The following is a 15,115-nucleotide window of genomic DNA, read 5'->3' on the forward strand; positions in this document are numbered from 1 at the left end:
ACATGGTGTTTGTATCTGCGAAAATGCATACAAAGGGAAAAGAAGGGACTGATTGTGCGCATTCTATGTTATTTTTTTTTAAGCAACACTCCATTGAAATTTAAACTCACTGTTTGTCAAATATGTCCATGATGAAGTAAAACCCTGGAATCTGCAAATCTCTTATGCACTAGTACTAGGGCAAATTGTGCTTTACTGCTTATATTGTGACATGAGTTATAAAACATAAAACTCATATATACATTTTGACATAGCAAGTATCTTTACCCACTGATTAATTTCCCAAACAGTATAAAAGCAATACTAATATCTAACAAAAATCACTATTAGCCTCTTCCACATCTTTCTGATGGCATTTATCATTTCCTTATTCCTGAAAGTGTAAACCATAGGATTGAGCAATGGTGTCAGGACATTGACAAATATAAGTGTGTCTTTCTCAAAGGAAAATGGAGATGTATCTCGTGCATATATTAATATACATGGAACAAGGAACAAAACCACAACAGTAATGTGGGCTCCACAGGTTGAAAGAGCTTTCCATCGACCTTCAGAACTCTGGGCTCTCAGAGAGAACAAAATGACACCATAGGAAACAAGCAACAAGGAGAAAATTATGATGCAGATAGCACCACTGTTTGCAAAAACCAAAAGAACAAATATATGAGTGTCAGTGCAGGCAAGTTTCAGCAACGGAAACAAGTCACACATATAATGATCAATGACATTGGGGCCACATAAAGGTAACTGCAATGTGAATATAATTTGTATGATCGCATGCAAGAAGCCACCTGCCCAGGATATTGCTACTAAGATACTACAGAGCCTCCGGGTAAGGATGGAAGTATAATGCAAGGGCTTGCAAATAGCCACATAGCGGTCATAAGCCATGGCTGCTAGGACAATCATTTCTGCTCCTGAAAAGAAATGGACTGAAAACAGCTGTGTCATGCAGCAGCCAAAGGAGATGGTCTTCTTCTCATGTAAGAAGTCTATAATCATTTTGGGTGTCACAGTAGTAGAGACACATGCATCCAGGAAGGACAGGAATGCCAAGAAGAAATACATGGTGGAACCCAGCAGTGCAGGGCTGTACATGATGGTCACCACAATAACCATGTTACCCCCTACAGTTGCTATATAGACCAATAGAAATATAACAAACAATATTTTTTCAACTTTTGGGTTTTGAGAAAGACCCAAGATTATAAACTCAGTAACAGAACTCTGGTTTTGCATAATTCTCAAGAAGGCAAATAAACTTTTTTACATAAAACTTCATTAATGAAAAAAGGTTCCTTATATGTTTATAATATTTCTATCAACAAGATAATATATCCTTATACAAGTAGATATATTTGCATTAAGGAGTCTATTGCAATTTAAAATGAAATATTAAAAAATGAAGAATATACTTGAGGAACATGAATTGAGTGAATGTTAAATTACTGTATATTTCTAAGAAACTATGTATTAAATTTTGATTATGAACACATCCACTTGTATGAATGGAATAAAATACTGTAAATTTGTATCATCACTTCTTATAAATCATTTTGGCTTCTTGAAATGAAAATTAAAGGACAATTTAAAACTATAACCGTGATGTGTACAACAGACAAAGTTGATTCTTCTCCAGTGTCTTGTTGGAACACTATATACAATAGGGGCACTAATAATATTTATATATTTATATAAATTTATAAAAATTCCAAGAATATTTTAAATTTATTTAAAAGTTAGAAACATATTGAAACCTCAAATAAATTATTTATCACAAAATAAAATTTTGTAGGATCTTTATAGTCGAGTATCATACATGATATATATATATATACGAGACTATATATACATATATTGAAAGAGTTAATGTTTCACTTTAAAGTGTGACCATAACCTAGAGTAACCCTGTTGTCACCAAAATTAAGAGTAATATAAAAAAATACCTCCTTTTGTGTTTTCAAGCTCCTGTTCAACAGTATATGACATTTTTACTATTTAATTTGTCTGATGCTCAAATCCAAGTACAAGACCAAAGAAACAAGGAATAATTAATGTTGGATTTTAAGAGACTGATGTTCCAAGAACCATGAGTCTTCCATGGAATCAAATAGATGAACACTGAGATTGTTTATCTTGCTTTTTGGAGCACTAGGAGTTGTTCTCTCCAGTTCCTTCTCTGATTTAACACAAAAGCATCTTCTTACTTTGACTCAATGTGAATAAGAGATCTTGACAAAGGAAATAGTAAATGACGAAGGTTCAGAAGATGATGGACCAAAACCTCACATATGAAAATTGGTGATATCACACAACTGAAATGGAGAAATTATTTATCTAATTAATTTTACAGACATGAGATGCAATTAGTTTACCATGCTATGTTAATGTGTTAAGAAAGTATTTAGTAAGACATGTGGTTGGAAACATTATTTTAAAAATCTGTGAATAAAAATAGTGTAATTGTATCAAAAAGAAAGATTGGGGTAGTCTAAATGACAATAATGAGACTAGAATGCAGACTATTTTATTTCTAAAGCCTACACAATTAATTTAAGTTGGAGAAGTTGAGTCAGTGCCTACCTAAAGCTTTCACCCCTATGTTTCAGCATCTTTTTAGAGTAACATACGTGCACAATGTGTAGAGACCAACATGGACATCAAGCCAGCCTCATACCCTATAATAGCAAGATATATGTTTTACATGACCTGAGAGCCTCCTCTCAGGAGTACTGATTTTCATTCCACCAGGAGTTGTTTTTCAGTCTGCAAGGTGAGTGCCAAACAAATCATACTCCACTATGATGCCTATGAATCTCAATTATCAATATGGCAAGATATATCTAAAGCATTAAAGAGGCACTCCTATTTCAGCAGTAACCAGCAGTTTTGGAATTGAACTTAAGGGTTAGATGTGACAGGAGGAAAACTATGCCCATCATTATCCAGCTAGTTTAGTGTAGCCATGGGTCTCAGAGGAAAGTCTTTTACCACCTTTTTACTAGATCATCCCAACCCCTAACTGAATACAAAAATTTGTCCTTAAATCCATGGATAAGTTTAGATCTCACCCCTTGAACAATAAGTTATTCTTTGTAGCAAATGGAGACCATTAAAGAAAACTGATCAAAATACAGAGACACTAATTATGAGGAACCCTATCCTAACAGAAACAGCTGCCACACATTTCAACAACAAAGTTACACCTATGTTATCTAAGAAAGTGGCTGCCTGAACAAGGAGACATGCTAATGTGGGAAAGGAATTCTCATGGGCCCCACCACAGGAGAAAGATTTTTTATCCAGAGCAGTAAATAGTCTTTATGCTAGTGGTAATGGAAAAGTCATAGTTAGCCTAGGGTGGGCACAAACTCTCCATGTCTTTGAATTCTTGGTCTTGTTGCCTCCACTTCCAACTTCTGGGATTACAAGCATGTGTGTTCACAAACAACAGAATGCATATATTTTAATATATTCTGCAAATTGTATGTCAAAAAGAATGTGAATATTGATGTTAAGTTTCTTTAAAACGTGCTCTATTCCAAAAAAATGAAATGAAACATTGAATCGGTAAGAAAAAGTCTTTTTAAAAATAATTCTTTAAAATGAAGACTATAAGGTTATTTTATTAATGCAATAAATGTAAAACACATACTAGGTATTATTTCAGAACTTTAAGAAGGTGTTAATCCTTGAAACAATCTTCCAGCCCACACATTTATTCTAAATATTAAATGATTGAGAAACTTGTACATTGAATGTAATGGAATATGTGTAATATTGAAAAATGAGAAAAATATAAAACTATCATAAGAGCTCCACAATTAATACTATTACAAATTACTATCACATGATACTAAAATAAAAACCTAAGTATGGCATAAAAGAAAGGGCATTTTACAACTTTGTTAAGTGAAAATGAGTATATGAGAGGAATGTGAACAATTCATTTACTGATATAAATAAATAAGATGTTATATTCTAGGAGGGGACCTAATATTTGTGGAAAATATGCTGTTTTATAATTAAAATACTGGAAATCAAACACTAAAATGATACTCACAAAATTTTATTCCCTCTCAAATTCTGAAAATAATTTGATATTTTAAAATTCATCTAATCATCAAGAGTTCAAGTAATAAATGAATGTAACTGGACATGTTAATGTGAATTATTTATATTATAGTTTTTCCACTAACAAACATATATTGCACCAGAATTTTTCCCAACTCATTGTTCTTTAGTTTCAAAGCCATATTCTCATTTAGGAAAAACTCATTTATTTACATTATTATCTAAAAATATGGTATATAACACCTATTATATTATCCTAAAAAAAGATCCTATGATCTTTTCCATAGCAGGTATGCATTGTGAAATAACTTTAAGGATAAAATGTTGCTGATGGGTACAAAACAAACTGGAGTTCCTGGGTCATTTCCTAAGTATATGTAATATCCTTACCTTGCTTGACCAAGTGTCACTTCTGTGAAAAATCCAAAGACACCTATCCTTTCCATTCAGTCCTAACTAAGATTCTTTGTTGTTTTCATCTCTTTGTTATAAATCTAAGGGACAGAAGGAGAGAAGTTCTGGTGGAGAATGCTACCTCTGCTTCTTCAGTGTTGTGTTCATCACAGTTGCTGAACAGCATAAATGGAGAATTCAACTGTTTCCTTCCTCATTGCATCTGGCATTTTAAAAGGTTTCTCTGAGGCATCAGGAATCTGTGAGACTAATTCTTATTTCCCCAAGGTTTTTAAATTTTTGGGTCCCAGGAGATTCCGTGACATAATTTTGTGCAACTTTCAACTACTTTCAAAGGTTATAATATTTTCACATCTGTCTAAAGTTATGCTGTGTGGTTTTACAATTTGGGAAGGGTTCTATTGAAAATAATTCTGTATGCTTCATTTGAAGAAGAATAGACGGCTCTGTGCATTAATGGGCAGCATGTTGTGTCTTTGTGCAGACCCTAAGGGAAACGCCTTGTATCAGGAGAAATATTTCAATTCATCAGTAAGGAAAATGTCCATTGTATTGTTAAACACTGTTAAAAACTGCTCAGGAAAGAAAAAATTTTTCATAGAAATATATGTGAGGTACATAATAATTGAAATATATTTTTGCTTTAAAGACTGTTAGTATTTTATGTTCTCCTATTTTCACAATCCCATACATTTGCATAGTCTCTTCTCATCACACTGTCTACCAGCTTCTCTTCTTTCTCCACTTCCCACCCATCCTATCCTCTTTTTATTATCAATATGCCCCTGCTATAACCATGTCTTTTTTTACTGACCACTGAATTTATTCAGGTTGCATTATACATATATGGATGGGACTTATTTCCAGAACCATGGGCCACTTATCTGTGGCTTCATAGGTGAAGAAAATACTATCCATTTGGCATATTACTTGAATTGGCAATGCTTTTCAAGGAAGAGTAGAGCTTCATGAGACCATGTTAAATAACTGATGGTATGTTACAAAATCTAAACTTAAGTTTGTCATATGTTGAGACCTACTGTTTGTTAATGGCTACAATGTCATTCCATTCATACCAGGCAACATATAGTAGCATACTATTCCATCATCCAGGAGTAAGTTGCAGGAATAAGGAATAGGTTACAGAGTAAAGTATACTTGCATGAAAATATTGCAATTAAAAGCCAGAGGTATTAAAGTCAAGTAACATGAGTGGAAATGGTGGGAGAGAGCACATGAGGTGTTAGAGGAAGGAAAGAAAAGAAAAATAAATACTTACATTTAAATAAAAATGATTAAAAGTGCAAAGAATGAGAGACAATGTAGTCAGTATTATATGGGACAATTATGTACCCACTGGCACACACTCTATTACTAATGCTCAGAGAACAATATGGAAGGGGGTTATGTAATAATTAGGGAATGGGAAGGGTACTCTAAAATATTCTCTGGACATGATGAAGCTACTACCTTCATGAACTGTGAAACTGGAAATCTATAGCAGAAGTAACTGCTGTTTACTATATTTTCCCTCAATGGAGTACTCTTGTTGAGTGCTATAAACAATTTTTAAAAACGAACAAGAATATACCAGAGGGAATATGACTAAAAATCACCTACCAAAATAAGTCAAGCACATCTGTTTTCAAATATCTGAAAAGAAAGTTACTCTACATCTTTAAGACTCAGTTCACAGGGCTAGAGTAATGGCTGAGCAAGTAAGACTGATCTCTCTTTGAGGTCCTAAGTTCAATCGCCAACAACCACCTATAATGGCATCCAATGTCCTCTTCTGGTATGTCTTAAGGGAGTGACAGTGTACTCACATATATCAAATAGGGTTTTGTTTTGGTTTTTGGTTTTTGTTTGTTTGTTTGTTTGTTTTTTGTTTTTTGTTTGTTAACAAAACAGCAACCTATAGATTAGGAAACAATCTTTACTTGCCTTACATCTGATAGAGGACTAATATCAAAAATATATAAAGAACTCAAGAAACTAGACTCCAGAAAAACAAATAACCCACTTAAATATAGGGTACAGAGCTAAACAGAAATTTCTCAACTGAGGAATCTCGAATGGCCAAGAAGTACCTAATGAAATGTTCAACAAGTATGTTATCAGGGCAATATAAATTAAAATGACCCCGAGATTCTACTTAAAGTCAATCAGAATGACTAAGATAAAAAAAATCAGGTGACAGCAGATGCTGTTGGGGATATGGTGTGATTACTGGTGCGATTTCAAGCTGATACAACCACTTTAAGCTAATCTGGTGGTTCCTCAGAAAATGGGAAATAGTTCTACCTAAATACCCAGTGATAACACTTCGCATAAAACCAAAAGATGATCCACTGTAACACAAGGACAAGAGCTCCATTATTTTTATTGCAGTCTTATTTGTAATAGCCAGAAGCTGGAAACAACCAAGAAGTCCCTCAGAATGGATACAGCAAATATGGTCTATTTCCACAGTGGAATACAATCCAGCTACTAAAAATGAGGACTTCGTAAACATTGCAGGCAAATGGATGGAACTACAAAATACCATCCTGAGTGTGGTAATCCAGACCCAAACAGAAATATATGTTATGTGTTGACTGATAAAGTAGATACTAGCCAAAAAGTATAGGAAGCCCACGCTAAAATTCATAGACCATATGAAGCTTAGCAAGAAGAACGCTGACGTGTGGATGACTCAATCCCACTTAAAAGAGGAAACAAAATAATCACAGGAGCAGAGAGAGGAAGGGACTTGGGTAGGAAAGGGGAGGAGGAGGAGAAAAGGCAAGGCAGGATCAGGTATGTGAGGAGGCACAAGAGAAGCCCAGAAGGCAGGGAGAATGAACAGAAATATATAGAGTTTGGGGTGTGGAGCAGGGTGGTGGTAGGAACGCTAAATACCTAGGGATGTGGGAGGGATCCCAGAACAAATGGGGATAACATTATCCAAAATGCCCAACAGAGGGGAGATTGAACCTGAAGAGATCACCTCCAGTAGATAGGCATGGCCCCCGAGTGGAGGAATGGGGCCGCCCACCCATCTCTTAACCCAGAATTGTTCCTGTATAAAGGAAATGCAGGGACAAAAAAATGAATGGAGCAGAGACTGAAGGAAAGGCAGTCTAAAGACTGCCCCACCTTGGGATCCATTCCAGGTGCAGACACAAAACCTTCACACTTGCTGATGCCAAGATGTGTTTTCAGACAGGAACCTGGCATGGCTGTCCTCTGAGAGGGTTTGTCAGCATCTAAGACAGATGCAGATACTTACAGCTTACACCCAATGTTTGAATTGAGAACAGTGACCCCAATGGAATAGTTAGTGGAAAGATTCAAGGAGCTGAAGGGGATTGCAATCCTATAGGAAGAAAAACAGTATCAACTGATTGGACCCCCTCAGAGCTCCTAGGGACAAAGCCACCAACCAAAGAGTACATAAGAGCTGGTGGAAGGTCCGGGTACAGATTTAACAGGGGACTGCCTTGTCAGGTCTCAATAGAAGGGGGTGTACTTTGTCCTGTGGAGGGGGAAAAGCACCCTCTTAGAGGCAAAGGAGAGGTGGAAGTGGGTCAGTGTGGAGGGCTCATGCGGGGGAGAGCAGAAGGAGAACAGCATTTGAAATGTAAATAAGCAAAGCATTTTAAGAATAACAAAGATTTTCTCAAAAAACCAGCTCCTGATTTGGTTGATTTTTTTTTATTTTTATACAGTACATCTTGTTTCTATTTGGTTGATTTCAGCCCTGAGATTATTTCATCCTCTTGGATATGTTTGCTTCATTTTGCTCTAAGCTTTCAGTTGTGCTGTCAAGCAACTACTGTATGTTCTCTCAAGATTCTTTTTGGAGGCACTTTAGCACTGTGAGTTTTCCTCTTAGCACTGCTTTCATTGTGTCCCATACTTTTTGGTATATTGTGCCTTCTTTTTTATTAATTTTAAAAAAAATAATTTCTTTCTTTATTTCTTCCTTGACCAAGTTATCATTGAGTAGAGCATTGTTCACCTTCAATGAGTATGTGGGTTTCTGTTGTTTATGTTGTTATTGAAGAACAACCTTAGTCCATGGAGATCTGATAGGATGATGGGATTATTTCAATGTTCTTGTGTCTGTTGTGGATTGTTTAGTTATCAATTATATGATCAATTTTGTAGAAGGTACCATAAGATGCTCAAAAAAAAGTATATTATTTTGTCTTAGGATGAAATAAATATATTATATAAATATCTGTTAAATCCATTTAGTTCATAATGTCTGTTATAGGGTACAGAGCTAAACAAAGAATTCTCAGTGGAGGAATATTGAATGGCTGAGAAGCTCCTAAAGAATTGTTCAGCATCCTTAGTCATGAAGAAAATATAAGTCAAACAACCCCTCCACCTCATGTCAGTCAGAATGACTAAGAGCAAAAACTTAGGTGATAGTAGATATTAGAAGGATATGGAGAAAGAGAAACATGCCTCCATTGTTGGTGGGACTGCAAGCTGGTACAACCACTCTGGAAATCAATCTGGCTGGTGGTTCCTCAGCAAACTGGACATAGTACTACCTGAGGACCCAGCTATACTACTCCTGCGCATACATTCAAAAGATGCTCCAACATATAACAAGGGCACATGCTCCATTATGTTCATAGTAGCCCTATGTATATTAGTCAGAATCTGGAAAGGACCAAGATGTCCTTCAATAGAGGAATAGATATAGAAAATGTAATACATTTAGGCAATGAAGTACTATTCAGCTATGAAAAACAACGACTTCATGAAATTCTTATGCAAATAGGTGGAACTAGAAAAATCATCCTGAGTGAGGCAACCCAATCACAGAAGAACACACATAGCATGTATTCACTGATAAGAGGCTCTGCCAGAGTATGCCACATACAGAGATGGATGCTCACAACCAACCATTGAACTGAGCACAGGATCTCCAATGGAAGTGTTAGAGAAAAGACTGAAGGAGCTGAAGGAGTTCGCAACCCCTTAAGAAGAATAACAATATCAACGAACACATCCCCAGAGCTCTCAGAGACTAAACCATTAACCTGGAGAGACTCATGGCTCCAGCCTTATATGTAGCAGAGGATGGCCTTGTTGGGCATCAATGGGAGGAGAGGCCCTTGGTCCTGGGAAGGCTTGATGCCCCAGTGTAGAGGAATGCCAGGGCAGGGAGGCAGAAGTGGGTGGGTGGGTTGGGTAACATCATCATAGAAGCATGGGGAGGAGGGATGGGATATAGGGATAACCTTTGAAATGTAAATAAATTAAATATCTAATAAAATAAAAAAGTAACAAGCATTTGTCATAGAAAAGGCTAACAGATTGGTCAAGAATATTGCATATCTTCTTTATCAGCTTCAAGGTGTCATGTTTTATATTTCTATTTTTGATCTATTTGGACTTAAGTTTTGCACATAATGAGATATAGAGTTTTAAGTTGATTTTCTATACATGACTGTAATATCTTCAAATATACCCTAGTGATTTACATGTCTGTTTTCATATCAATGTCATAAAGTTTGTATTAGTGTGTCTATGTAGTTCACTTTGAAATCTGTGATGTTTATAACAACAGACATTGCTTGCTATCAGAGTATCTGATGTTTTCATAAGAAATTTTAAGATTATGTTTGGAGAAAATATTAAGAATTTTGTAAATATTTTATGTCCATTGCAATGAGTCTATAATTGATACACTGGTCAAAAACCATCTTGAATGAAGTAATCTAGTTCAGAAAAGACAGATATGTCATGAATTCTCTTTTATGTGGATATTAGCTTTAAGGCACTCAATAATCATGTTGCAATCTGCATACAAATAGAACTTATGTAGAGAGTTATAGAGTAAGGGAACAGACGTGAGAAAAGGGCACACTACAGCGTATATTAAATGCATAGCTAAGGAGATACAGAAGGGCCAGTGATGGGAGGATTAAATAGACAGGGGAAGGGAAGAGGGGAGTTAGGGAAGGTATATGGAAGGGAACAGAAATACTGGAGGCCATTTGAGGGGATTATATAAAACGTACTACTCTAAAAGTTTCTCTAAATATGTTTGGTAAAATATAAATAGAACTATCAAATAAGTGGGGAGACAAAAGCACTCCTCTCATAAGTAAAATATCCAGTGCCAGAAATGGGCTGTATCTAATGAAGTGGTTAGACAAAGGGGCCAATGAAAACCCCCTAAACCAGTTATTGCCAAGCTATTGGTTCCTTTATACAAAATAATGATAAATCTCTATTTCTGAAGACTGTACTTATATATCTCATTGAACATAAAGAAATTGAGCTAATAGCTACTAAAGGGCCTTTACTCCTACTGACTAGTGTTGATGGTATTGGAAGGTGGTCTATACACTACCAGAAAAGAATGTTAAGCACTAGCTTTGCTATAATACTGCAGTCTACAACGGTAACACACAAGATTCACTAGTTTAACAGTAGCACAGAAGTTCTGGGAGTAACCAACTACTAACTGCTTAGATTTATGGCCCTCTCCAGGAGATGGAAACCATACCTGACACTTCTCAGTTAGCAGGGACCCTGAGATTTTATAAGCCAGGAACTAGAGGAAAGGAATATTTCTATCAGAGGAGAACTTGGAAATAAAATTCTGTTGCATCTGTACATAAGTGGTTCACTTAGCTATTATCAGAAAAGCATCTCCTTCATGTAATAGCAACTAATACAAAGACCCACAGCCAGGCAATATGTAGGCAGCAGAAGACATTTGAACATTCAGTCATAAATGGGATGTGTTCAGAGCTAATGGAGCTATGCAGAAGAAGAAGCAGAATGACTTTAAGAACAAGTACATATGGAAGCACCAAGGAAACATGGACTTCCAGGCACCACGGAACTGACACAAGTATCAAGTAAAAATGATACTGTTTCAATATCTGTGGGGTCTGCCAGATGGGGTCTCAGTAGGGGGAAGTGTAACAGACATGAGCATCTATCACTAATCAAGACCTATCTACAAATAATTACTGCTCTCAAAGAAAAATATATTTTACTCCAGTATAGTCTCAATGGATATACAAACCACACTTAAGGGCAGATCACATTCCCAGCTGTAATGGGCAAAACAAAATAAACTAAATGATATTTTTCAGAGAATATTAGTCTTACAAAGCTTTGTTTGAACATTTTTTTTAACTCACTGGTCTTTTGCGTACATGTTTTGATTTCTAGTTTTGTGTTTTAATGTGTTTGTGTCTGTGTGTATGTGTTTCCAGTGTTTTATTCTTGGGTTTTGTTTTATTGTATCTTTATTTGCCTCTTTGTTTTCTAAGAGGAGAGAGACAGAGAGAGATATACAGAGACAGAGATGGAGACAGAGAGGAAAGAAAAGGGGGTAGAGAAAGGATGGAACTTAATTGGTGGGGACCTGAAACAAGATAAGGAAATGGGAACAATTAGAATATATTGTATTTAAAAAGCTGTTCAACAACAACAACAACAACAAAATGAAGAAGTCAAGGTGATACAGAACACCTAGAGCTCAGGTTCTAGAGAACAGGTTCTATTTTAACATCTCTGGATCTAGGTTGTGGAGTCTCAGGATGTCACTTTATTTTTTCATGGAATGAGTTCAATATTTTTCTTCCACCAATTTCAAATACACATTTATTTTGCCAGCCAGTTTTAATTAAACAGCATAAATAACACACAGTCAAATAAGTAAACCTTCTCAAATACTTAATAAATGAGAGGATGAAATTAAAATGGGTTTGATTTTCATGTAACTATGATGAGCAGTCTTTTCAGAGTGAAGGTGTGAAAGAAACAAATCCTCACACAGTCCCTCTATTGATGGCTTCTGTATTGAAACATATACTTCTGTATTGAAACATAAATATTGAAATTTTTTTATTCTTGTCATTAAGTTTTACAGGTGTTTTGTGTTTGTATTGGTGTGGGAGATAAAGTAGGGGTGTGTCTTTTGGAATATGTACTTGTTATAACACATGTGAGTACATGTGAAGGATAAATAATATTTGTGCCTGTAAATATTCAGGCAGAACCAAACGTCACACCTCTATAACCATCTATTATGTTCTACCTTATTTTCTTAGAATAGATCTCCACTGAACCATGACCTCATTGTTCATCAGCTAAATCCACAGTGAAATAAAATGTTCATCCAAAAATCCCCTGTGCACCAAAACTGGATGAAAAATATACTTCTCTGTTTAATTATGCCATTAAAGTATCTGAAAAGTAAGTCTCAAATTGTCATGTTGGCATAGCAAGTGTTCTTCCCCAGTGAAATGGATATTGAGAAATTGATCAGAAACCACTATCAATCTATTGTAAAAATACTTTTTAAATCTGTATTTCCATCTGTTCCCTTAGTTCCCATCAATAACAACTCTGAGTCTAGTTAGATATTATTAAATGCCTAGGCTCATTCCTTTATTTATTTAAAATAAAAATTATTTAATCCATTTAATTATTTTATGTCTACCAGATGGCTAGTTACATCTCCTTCAGTTCTGGCCTACTTCTTCCATGCCCCTGCTTGTTTAAATCCTCTTCTCAATCTGTCTCCTAACTCTTCTCTCTAGGATCTCCTGTGGACAGTCTTACTACTTCCCAAAATCTTCTTTCTTCCTGTCACTGTCCCAGTTCCTATTTCCTGCCTCAGTTCATTGGCCATATGCTTTTTTAATGACAAGTGATGTTTATAATGGATTCTGTTTATAATCTTTTCCACATTTTCCTGATGGCATTTATCATTTCCTTATTCCTGAAAGTGTAAACTATAGGATTTAGCAATGGTGTCAAGACATTTACAAATATAAGCATGTTTTTTTCAAAGGAGAATGCAGTCGTGGGTCTTGCATATATTAATATACATGGGACGAAAAACAAAAGCACAACAGTTATATGGGATCCACAGGTGGAGAGAGCTTTACGTCGACCTTCAGAACTGTGAGCTCTCAAAGAAAACAAGATGACACCATAGGAGACAAGCAATAAGGAGAAGATTATAATGCATATAGCCCCACTGTTGGCAAATATCAAAAAGACAAAAATGTGTGTGTCAGTGCAGGCAAGCTTCAGCAATGGGAATAAGTCACACATGTAATGATCAATGACATTGGGTCCACATAAAGGCAGCTGCAAAGTGAAGATAATTTGTATGATAGAATGCAAGAAGCCTCCTGCCCAGGATACAGCAACTAAAATCCCACAGAGCCTCTGGGTCATGATGGAAGAGTAGTGAAGGGGTTTGCAAATGGCCACATAGCGGTCATAGGCCATGCATGCCAGGACAATCACTTCTGCCCCAGTGAAGAAGTGGACTGTAAATAGTTGTGTCATACAACATTCAAAAGAGATAGTCTTCTTTTCATAGAAGCAGTCTATAATTATCTTGGGTGTGACAGTAGAAGAAGTGAATGCATCCAATAAAGACAGGAATATCAAGAAGAAGTACATGGGGGAGCCCAGCAGTGCAGGACTGTAGATGATAGTCGCCACAATTATCATGTTGCCCCCAACAGTTGCAATGTAAATAAACAAAAATAAAACAAATAGCATTTTCTCCACATTTAAGTTCTGTGAAAGCCCCAGGAGTATGAACTCAGTGACAAAGCTTTGGTTTTGCATGATTCATTTGACAGTGAAAGTAAACTTTCTTAAAATAAAATTTTCAATGATGAGAAAAATTCTTATAAATTCTTGATATCACCATCAACAAGATTGAACATATCTAAGAAAATTATTTTGACTGAGTCTATTGCAATTGAAAATAAAATATGAAAAGACTTTGAAGGCTATAGCTGTGTAACCTGAAGAATTAAGGTAAAGATGGATTATTAAATATTTAAAAGTAATCACAATTCAAATTTTGTATACAAAAGTATTTAGTTGTGTGAGTGGAAATAAATATTCTCTCTTTGAATTAATAACTTTTAAAAAATCTGTTGGGGTTTCTTCAAGAGAAATATTAGAAAAAATATTGAAATTATAATCTAAATAGCAGAATTTATAAATTATGGCTGTCTATTCATGGATGAGCTATGTATGTGTAGCTTGCAGTAAATTGTCAGAGCACTAGAAGAAGAGACACAAAATGCACTTTTGGTTCCCACCAAAACCTTGGCTAGTCTTAAATTTTATTTTATTCTAGGAAGAAAACTTTAACCTCAAATAAATTATTCTTCACTTCTACTTCATTTCCAATTGTTACTAGAACAATGTGAAAAATACTCTATTGCCATCAAACAGACACACACAAAAAGTAAAATAAAATACCACCACAAAAGCCCCTGTCAAACCATGCGACAAGGAAATAAGCAAAGAAAATGTTATAGCTGACCTCTCAAGCTCTTGGTAAATACTATGTGACTAAGGATATTGTTAGTATTTTATTTTCATAATGTTTTAATATAAGTTATAAAATCAAGTGAACAGGGATTTATTAACTGGTGATTTTCAGCAATACCCACTGCAAGATCCTTGATGTCTTCAAGGAATCAATTTTTTCAATAATTAATTTTATATTTATTAATGAATTTGTGGATATTCTTTCTAGTCTCCTTCTGAGTATTAACATGAATGTATCTTCTTATGATCTTTCTGGGTCAATGAGGCATCTTGGAAAAGCAACAGTAAA

The 15,115-nt window shown here is 35.4% G+C and overlaps 2 protein-coding genes across 2 annotated transcripts; both read right to left on the reverse strand.

Moving 5' to 3' along the window:
- Positions 1 to 303: 303 nt before the first annotated feature.
- On the reverse strand, positions 304 to 1,242 carry LOC127684382 (olfactory receptor 4C15-like). The gene has a single exon (XM_052181318.1). It carries the CDS (start codon positions 1,237 to 1,239, stop codon positions 304 to 306), a length of 936 nt encoding a protein of 311 aa, XP_052037278.1. The 5' UTR covers positions 1,240 to 1,242.
- An 11,949-nt stretch (positions 1,243 to 13,191) lies between these two features.
- LOC127684383 (olfactory receptor 4C15-like) lies at positions 13,192 to 14,106 on the reverse strand. Its single transcript, XM_052181319.1, has one exon. The coding sequence runs from the start codon at positions 14,104 to 14,106 to the stop codon at positions 13,192 to 13,194; it is 915 nt and encodes a 304-aa protein (XP_052037279.1).
- Positions 14,107 to 15,115: the final 1,009 nt, after the last annotated feature.

Source organism: Apodemus sylvaticus, chromosome 5 (genome assembly GCF_947179515.1).
Source record: "Apodemus sylvaticus chromosome 5, mApoSyl1.1, whole genome shotgun sequence".
Taxonomy (NCBI): domain Eukaryota; kingdom Metazoa; phylum Chordata; class Mammalia; order Rodentia; family Muridae; genus Apodemus; species Apodemus sylvaticus.

Excerpts from the sequence above, each read along its gene's own strand:
- LOC127684382 (XM_052181318.1), bottom strand. The coding sequence starts at position 1,239 with ATGCAAAACCAGAGTTCTGTTACTGAGTTTATAATCTTGGGTCTTTCT.
- LOC127684383 (XM_052181319.1), bottom strand. The coding sequence starts at position 14,106 with ATGCAAAACCAAAGCTTTGTCACTGAGTTCATACTCCTGGGGCTTTCA.